The sequence below is a fragment of the Vanacampus margaritifer genome, chromosome 4 (genome assembly GCF_051991255.1).
Source record: "Vanacampus margaritifer isolate UIUO_Vmar chromosome 4, RoL_Vmar_1.0, whole genome shotgun sequence".
Taxonomy (NCBI): Eukaryota; Metazoa; Chordata; class Actinopteri; order Syngnathiformes; family Syngnathidae; genus Vanacampus; species Vanacampus margaritifer.
Genome location: NC_135435.1, coordinates 16438832 through 16448357, shown reverse-complemented (window position 1 = coordinate 16448357; position 9526 = coordinate 16438832). Strand labels below are relative to the sequence as shown.

At 42.1% G+C, this 9526-nt stretch overlaps 1 protein-coding gene across 1 annotated transcript in view; it reads left to right on the top strand.

Moving 5' to 3' along the window:
- The first annotated feature begins 388 nt into the window (after positions 1-388).
- The window catches only part of cgnl1 (cingulin-like 1), a 31975-nt gene continuing 22837 nt past the window's right edge, over positions 389-9526 (top strand). Inside the window, exons 1-5 of the mRNA XM_077563775.1 lie at positions 389-579; positions 2989-4582; positions 5811-5905; positions 8038-8140; positions 9156-9257. Of these exons, the coding sequence (XP_077419901.1) occupies positions 3041-4582; positions 5811-5905; positions 8038-8140; positions 9156-9257 (1842 nt within the window). The 5' untranslated portion in view covers positions 389-579; positions 2989-3040. The remainder of the gene's footprint in view (positions 580-2988; positions 4583-5810; positions 5906-8037; positions 8141-9155; positions 9258-9526) is intronic.

The window sequence follows — 9526 nt, the reverse complement described above, 5'->3', positions numbered from 1 at the left end:
TAGATGGCGCTCTCTTTAAAGACTTGCAGAACCTCCATCAAACTTTCAGGCGTCACTTAACTTCAACAAGTATGGAATCATGACTTCATCTGATTTAATTTCGGACGTAATGTGCACAATTTATCTTCATAATGCAATACTTTACAAATTGCGATTTTTTCCCAGTGTCGTATAGGTGACGGGAAAAACAGGTCAATCCAGTTTAAGATTCAAGTTTTCCATATGTAACTATCAAGTAAAGCATTGGGTGTTGTTGTTTCATGTGTCTGGGCTGGTCCAGTCGGTCCAGTTTTGTGGTGCTCCTCTCCTCGACCACCGACCTGCTTCAGGGACCCGGGTGGGCGGGTCGGTGCGCTTGTTTCAGTAGGCGGGGTGGGCCGGAGTCGGAGCTGCGAGCAGTGCGAGCGTCCACCTCCTCCTCCTCCTCAAACTGTCTCCCTCACTCAGCAGCACTGCGCTAAATAAGTTGACAAAGCGCGGCCCGGCCACTTTGCTAGCTGCATTAATATTCAATAAACATATTTTGTGGTTATAAAAACGGCAGGTGAAGAGGTGTGGGCCGACGGACTACTGCTTGTGGTGAGTAGCTAACGCTTTCGAGTGATGTTCGGACGTGTTTGTTGTGAGCGACCAAACTCAACAAGTGGCGATAAAATGCGATTTCGACCAGCTTCGCTCGCTGAGGCTGGATGATAATGTAATTTTTGAAACAAGTTAAAAAGAGGTTAGTTACTTTAAAGTCACCTGTTGCACCGAGTAGCGATGTAAATGTGTCAAAAAGTGCGACCGTTCAAAAAGTAAATTCTTGTTTGCTATCCAAACATCTGCTCATAAATACACTAATCAACGTAATAGAGGGGCAGTGGTGAAAAGTAACGGAGTACAAATACTGTTACTGCAGTACATGTACTCAAGTAGATGTCGCTACACATTGTGAGCACATTTGCCACCTCTGCAATTCAATGAGGTTACGTAAGATTTTAATATTTTCCCAGAGTGTAAATCCCTGCTGGCTGTGGTCTTAAGTGATTTAGCTCAACTTTCTTTTGACGCTCTCCTCCAAATGGCGCCGATTACAATGCTTTTGTTTTCCTCTTGTGGACTTAGCAGGTTATCGGCACGGTCAGGCCTCCTCACACTTAACAAGAAATTCCCACGGGGAGATAAAAAGGTGCTTCGTCAGATCAAAAGCAGGGATTTGACATCCTAACCAGGGCCCAGTGGTGAAGGCAGGGCGAGCTATTGAAAAAAATCAGGGCTCGTAGATTTTCTCCTTAGATGATGATGAAAAAAGATGATGATTTGATTTGATTTCAAATGATTTTACCCCTCTCACACACGTCACACTCTTCACACATTTCAACTTTTTAAAACAGTAAACGTGTATACTTGAAGAAAACACTTGAACGTTTCATTATGTTGAACACCAACAACACTGAAATGTTCACACAAGTAATGTCAGCCTAGCAAAAGTCCACAATTGTATTGCTAACATGTAATGCAATAGATGGGCTAACTGAGATTAGCATTGATGTTACGGTAATGCTTGGAAATCTGTGATACAGCGTGGCTGTGAACAATAAACTGTGATATAGTGGTGGTTCACTGTACTGCTTGTTTTCATCATGGCTAAGCTTCAGCCTATCCAGTCAATTACAAGCCACATATAAACAACCAACCAAATGCATTCGCACTTATTGGCAATTTAGAGCAGGGTTCTCACCTGCACCACTTTACATGGATGTTTTTGGAATGTGGGAATAGGTTGGCAGAGAAACCCACACAAACACGAGGAGAAATGTAAACTCCACACAGGAAAGTGACGATTTGAATCCCAAACGTCATCATTTTGGGGCAGACGTGCTAACCACAAATACTCGGCCGGTAAAAGTGTTGTTCCTGTGCCCATTGTTCTCTCATCCCTTTCCTTGGCTGCTCAACCCCTCTATCCTGTTTTCTCTTTAGCTACACTGTATTCCCCTGCTCTGTCTATCCTTCTCAAATCTACCAGCTGAGGAAGATAGTGCCCCCCCCCCCCCCCCTGAAAAAAAAAAACGGTTCAATGTGAGGTTCCTTCCTAAGAAGGGAGTATTTTTCCTTTTGCTGCCTGCCGCCATGACCAAGTGCTTACTCGTGTGGAGTTCAATACATCCATAAGTACTGTATATGTATGAGGAATGTGGTACTTGACCTGCTCAATATACGATTTAGCTTTACAGTAAACACCCCCCTGTTCCTATGACCGCCCACTTGCGAAATATCTTTCAAATAGGTGTCAGGCATTCGTCTGTCCTGGCCTGTTAAACCCTTAGTATGATATATCCTGCCTTGGCCTTTGTTGTCATCCTTATCAGAGCCCTCTTCCAGGCCCATCTCGGTTTGTCTTTATATTGTTGCATCAGGTAAATGGGACATTATCAGCAAGGCAAACAGGAACTTGCTGAAAGCCCATTGTCCACAGAAACACATGTTGCGTGCTGATGTGTCTTATAGCCTTCACAAGCAAAAGGATTTCTGAGCAACATCCTTTCGTGTTTGCACACTTTTTATTTATCCCTTCTGCTGCTGCTCATTTGTCGATGTTTGAAAATGTCTCCCTTCTTGTAAATAACAAGTGAAACCATTTTTTCATTCATTTTTACATTTTTGGGAGTCCAGTTTTATACACACTTGACTCATGTCTGTGTGTTATTCTTCTTTTGACCGGCATCATCTATGTTCTTTTCACACCTGATAAACAGAATCATTGTGTCATGCCAAGCGTGTTAGTCACAGGTCATACTGTATATGCCTCACGTTGAGTCACAGATGTTCAGCTTGTCACAGTGAGCATTTTGGTCACACTGTTTCCAGAATGGGAAACGTGAATGATTAAATACAGCAAAGAGGTAATGCTTCATCAGTGTCTGACTGTGGAGCAAGAAAAAATGTTCATTGAGTTATACAATGTCTCATTTACGACTAATAGACTCTCTCTAATTTTTCCAGAGGAAGGGCGCCTGATCCAGGGAGAGGGATTTATTTTCCTTCTACATTCCTGATGGAGTCCTACAGAGTGACTGGCATTCCTGCTAGTGGACCACAGCGGGGTTACACCCAACCATCTCGCTCCTCTAGGCCCCAGAGCAATGGAGGTGGTACATACGGTCTGAGCATTCGAGTCCAGGGTATAGATGGGCACCCCTATGTAGTTCTCAACAACCAGGACAAAGGTCCTCAGTCCTTTATTGACCCCAATAGCAATGGCTACATTGAGACAGAAGGCTCTTTTATTGATAACTACCACGAGTATGATTTTCGAGGGGACAAGGAGGGTGGATCCAAGAGCCCCTTCGGAGAGTACAGGTCTCAGAAGACAAAGTATGCCGCCTCTCAGAATGGCTCTGCAGATACACAGGCAAGGAAAGCGCAAACCCTTCTGAACTTTCAGCGGCATCCTGAGATACTGCAGCCCTATGACCCAGAGACCAACTCTCTGACCTTCCATAGTCAACCTTCAAGGCCCCTTTCTCTTGCTGAGACGGGAACTCAGTCCACATCGACTGTATCTGCACCATCCCATAACAGGTCTTCTAGCCTAGATCGGAACAAAGCACCTGCACAGCCGTACAAAAGTCAAGCTCTCTCCCCAAGCTTGACTGAAGCCTCACACCAAAAACCCAGATTATCTCCTCAGTCTTTGGGTCCGGCACAGCGTTCGCAGCCGCAGACCAAACCTCGTCTCAGCAACCAGAGTCCACCTCAGTCCAAACCAACACCCAAAAGTCATACCCAAGCGTCCACTGTGTCCAGTCCCACGAGTGAGCGGAACAAAACCACAACCAAGTCTCCCTCTTCAGTGAGCAGTGCCAACGCCAGCCTTGATCGCAAACGCCGCGAGCCAGATGTCCTTCCGTTGAGGAGGTCTGACTCCAGTGAACCTGTTCTTCAGTCGTCTTCTCGCTCACGCCACTCATCCTCCACCTCTAAGCTCTATGCGGATGAAAACCTCGATGCGCTTTATGCAGACACCATCAACCGTCACGAAAATCGGCGTTACATCCCTTTCGTCCCTGGGTCGGGCAGAGATATTGACACGGGCTCCATTCCCGGTGTCGATGAGCTCATTGACAAGTTTGACGGCAAAGACGGCAGCCACCATCGGCGTGGCAGGGCTGGGCGAAGAAACCGGATCAATCCCGAGGACAGGAAGCGTTCTCGCAGTGTGGATAGCGCCTTCGGTTGGGTGGAAGGATCCAGACCCCTTGATGAATCCAGCCGTCGTCGGGGCACATCGATGGAGCACGTCCTGCGGCCCTCGCAACTCCGGCTAAACAGGACAGCTGGGAATCAGGACCCCTGGTTCATGCTCAACCCCAAGCCACCGTCTGACACCACTAGCGCACCCGGATCTCCCCAGAGCACCTTGTCTACAGGTGTAGGCTACATCCAGGGATACCGAAAAACCCAAAGTCATCCTGCAGTTGTAACACTCAAGAACAAAGACTCAGTGGACATGCCGTCTTCAGCAGGCAAACTGTCAACGTCTTTATCCAAGTCCGCGACTGTTGGCAAAAAAGCCAGCACAGACACTGATGTACAGGTAAACAAATTATCCGTCCATCCATCCATCCATCCATCATTTGAACCACTTATCCTCAAATTAGATCACCATAACACTAGTTGTTACCCTTGCCCCCTTGCCACCAAATCAGTTCTGTACAAATTGTAGCTTTTACGTTTCTGTTACAGTAGAAGTTGTGAAGTGTATCAAAATAAAATGAAAGTAGAATTCGTTACTGTACCACTTTTTGGCACAAGCTAACAACCACAGTGGTACAGTGCTACAGTAGGTGGGAACGTGCCCTTTGACTTAAAAATCTTTGTAAAGTGAAAATAATTATGCCTCATAAATTTGACACACCACAAAGAAGTGTTGTTAATAACCTTGCCAAATTTAGATGATAAAAAATATCGCAAAATGTTTAAAATGAGGCTTCAAAATGAAGAAAGCTATTGTCTCTGTTCTCAAACACTGTGGGCGTGTCCATTGAATGCATGAATTCACGCCTCGCTAGAAAATTTATGCTACTTCATCTCAGATCTTTCTTATGACTATACATCCCTACATGTTGGAGCTGCTCAAGTGTTTTCCGCTTAAGGCCTTCAGTAACTGGAAAAAAATCATATCGTGACAACGAGGCGCTCTAAAGGGGCTATACCAGAGCAAAGCTGTTCCGCCCTCCTTGCTCTACCGGTTGCGCACTCACTGATGACAACAAAGCACTCTAATGCAACCACACCAAAGAAATAATAAAAAAGGAAAGATGCTTTTTCACTAGCTAGCTAACTGCACGCCACAATTGTGCCGAATAACCAACCGTATGTACAATAAGTGTGTCACTGGGCCCCATTTTAGCCACAAAATAATCTAGAACACTGAAATGATGAGAAACAGTTGAACCACTATCTCCACAATTCACTATTATATAGTTCTCTGTCTTTTCATGTTTTCAGCAATTAACTTCAAATGTAGAATTTATTTGTAAACCTCTCTCTAAATTCACTGTACAAGCTCTCTAATAGAGCTGGGTTACCCAAACTTAAGCATTAGGACCAAAAATTGAACATGCGATAACCCCTCTTAGGTCTCTGAGAATATTCAGCTGTATGCCATTTTTATTGATACACAACCAGGAACACTATTTGACGCAATGGCTGTTTTGATTTTTTTGTATGTTGTCGTTGTAGTAAATGAATGTTTGTTGTAAACCAGTTTGACATGTCTGTCATCACGTTCAGATCATTCTCTCATTTCCTGTCCCATTCAGGCAACGCCAGACCTCCTGAAAGGTCAGCAGGAGCTTTCACAACAAACACACGAAGAGACAGCAAAACAAATTTTGTTCAATTACCTAAAGGATGGGTGAGTTATTACAGCTTGACCTCGTTCTGCTTTAGTCCCTATTTTTTGGGGCGATTAATGCTACAAAAACTTCTTCTTCTTTTGGCTCAAAATTGAACCACAAACGGAGCCTATTGTTCCTACATTTGAGAAATAGCACATTTGAAGTCATGCATCATGTAGGGAGAAGTTGTTCAGTGGGAGTTCATGGATATATTTTTGAGATCAGACCTTGACTGTTTGTGATAAAAGTGAAGGAATGTGTTCTCTTACCCACCCAGCCATGCGATCCAGCTGTGTGGATTTTATTTTTTTCCCCAATCTCACTTTGCCTCAGTGTTTTCTCTCAGCTTCAGTGTAAATCAAGGGCTCAGCCTTTGTGTTTTTGTCTGTAATCTGACACGTATCAGCTGCCAAGGGAAGAAAGAATATAAGGTTAAGGTTTAAACTGACTAAAAGGAGAAAATACAAAAGTCTTTGCAGCATAATCAATATGGCGGTTATCGATTTTCTGCATAAGATGTGAGAACCAGTATATGAAAGAAAAAATAAATGATCGCAGCATGATCCAACTGCTCAGATTTGATACACATTTTTCTAGATTTTATTGCAGTTGTTGGCAGTACGAGTGGTCGTTTAGGAAAAGGACAGGAAACTGTTTGGGTGTGTCGGGGATACAGGTCAGGAGTCACAGGACAAAGGAAAAGAAACCCAGATGGATGTGCTGGGATTGCAAATGAGCTACATTCTCAAGGCCGCCAAGCCAAACATGCGCCAACGGGAGTTGTGGATGTGTAATCGAAGTCATCTGTGTGAGGAGAACAGAGGTCGAGAGAATGTTTCTGTGTCACTGACCTAATTTAAAGAAATAATACATTAGAAAGTGGCGCAACTTTTTTGATACTGATGCTTATCATTTCACTGAATTTTTCAAGGGAGGGTAGATCCACCCGAAGTCTGTACCAAAGAACACTTTGTTTGCTGAAATTTACGGATAAGCAGATACTAAATATGATACGTAAGGAGGTGGAATTGATTTCCTCTTTCTGGAATTCTGAACCCCCCAAAAAAAATCCAGATTCCAGGAATGTCCAACTCTCGCATCGTGTTGTTTTTTATGTTTAACTTATATTTGGTTCGACCTACAGGGAGTAACCACAAAATCAGGTACTCACGCACACTCATAAGAAGCAATAGAAGTTGTTCAACTATCCCACCTTTACAAAAATAATCATACTTACTTTTAAAGGCTGCAGTGATTATTAACCAAAACATTCGAATAATTCAATTATTAAAAAAAATAGGCCAAAGCAAAACCTCTGCCCTGAAGCTTCGCAGGGATCATTTTTCCACACAGACTAAAATTATTGTAGTGACATTCACCACTTGGTGTAGAAATAAGTCGGTGCGAAGACAGCAAGCCAGGAGGAAAGATACGTAAAAGATAAAGTATGTCAAAAGTTTGGGATCCTTTCAAGGATAGACAGTGGGCACATATCACGATATTTCAAAGAAATTTGGGGTGACGATATTGGGTAATAATTGCAGCCAACTCTACACTCCCATTCATTGACACCCACGTCACTCACCATGCCAAGCTCCGCCTAGGACAGTACAATGTGAGGATGGTATAAAGAATACCTGCACATCAAGTGCATGCTATTGTGTTTAATAAAAATAGAAGAGAGGTATTTATTTTAACATTTCAAGTTTGTTCTGTTCTCCTGTAGTTATTGATTGCAGTGATGAAGAATTGTGCTAGAATTGTTCTGCTCTTTATTTTGTAGCTCAGTCAGGTAAACAAAGCACATGAGTGTGATTCTTTGATTTTTTGGATCCCATTAGATTGTTTGGCTGTACATAAAGTTGTGGCTGGTTTGCACAAGTTTCAATTCCTGCTTATTTTGTTTTTTGATGTGCAGTAAACAGCACGCCGCCACGCATACGTTTGATTATGTTGCCACATAGTTGAGTTAGAGGCTGAAAAAAAGCTGTTTGTGCACTGAGGTGGCAGATCAAAGCATGACCCTTCCCGACCCTTTTTTAAAGCTGGGAATGACTGATCTCCATTCCCAGAACCACCAGCACCAACCGAAAAACAGAGTTTGTGTTTTACCCTCCGCTGACTGCGTTGTGTGCGTCTTTGTCTGCAGGAGCGCCGATAATGATGAAACGACCAAGAGAAAGGTCAACCTGGTCTTTGAGAAGATTCAAACGTTGAAGTCACGAGCCACGGCAGGCCATCCTGATGACAATGTGAGATCTTGTTAGAGTCTCTGTTTTTCCAATTGCTATTCAATACCAGGTTTGACTGTGTAGATCTGCCAACAATACACAATGGACCGCGGTTTAGGACCTGCGTATTTACCTATTTATGATTTTTTTATATATATATATATATATATATTAATTGGGGCGATGGTTAGCTCAGAGGTTATCTTCCTATCAACTCTTCAGCTGTCCTATCAATTAAAGGCTAAAAAGCCACAAAAAATACTTAAAAAAAAAGAATTTATTAATAATAATAATAATAATAATATTTTTTATTTTTTTTTTTTGTGGGGACGACCATTTTTAATGGAAGATGCTTTATGGTTTTGGAATAATTAAATATAACGTAAAGAAATATACAGATATACACAATAAATCACAACTCCTCAGTAAGCTCCTCCTCAGTTTCTCACTTTGTGCGAACACAAAATTAAGCTAGCAGGCTTAAGGGTAATGTATGTGGTTGTTTCAAAGTATAACTACTATCATTATCTACCAAACTGCTGCTTGTTGTGTCGTGAGTTGAGTTCACTGCTACCATGCAGCACCTACAGTATCTCAAAATTGTGTTTGCAAAAAACCTGTACTATATAACCTTGCGTCACTGTATTTTCTAAATTGTGGATTTAGGGGTAATGCATGATTTTTACCAACATCCCTATCAGCTTTTATCAGGAAAAGTAGTTTAAAAAAAAACATGTAGTAAAAATCACTCAGGCCAACCTATGCAGCCTCTTCAAATGTTACTGTTTATTTTAACGTTTAAGTCATTGTATTTGATGTAATATAAATATTACTTATATCTTAAAACTTGAAAATCTGATTAAAACACTTTGCAATATGGGCTTTTTTTTTTACTTTGCATTTGACGCCTTGATTTGATGTTCATTCTTTATCCCTCCAGTACTACAATCAAATGTCTATGCTAACATAAGCTGCTTCACCCAAACAGAAAATATAAGGAAGGTAAATATTTTTGTACGTTGTGTTCTTCTCTCAGTCCTTGGGTCCGTCTGCACAGACCAAAGCCCTGCAGGAGCAAAACGCTGCACTGGAGAAAAGAATGGCCGAACTGAAACAACAACTTCATGAACAAAGAGCGGTAACAAAAATATGTCCATTTCAAATATTCTTTCCTCTTTGATCAGCAGGTTGGATAACTTGAGATTTAATAGACAACTCAAAATCAAACCTGTTCAGAACTTGGAGGCCGCCTCCCTTTAAAGCAAACAATGGAAAGATTTGTATCGAGCGTCATTGTGTGTACAATAACAAATTAGACATTCCTTTTGATTCGTTGAATCCAAGTTATTTCTGTGACCATTGTGCATTTTTTCTTCCATTACCACGTTTGTATGTATGTATTCCCTA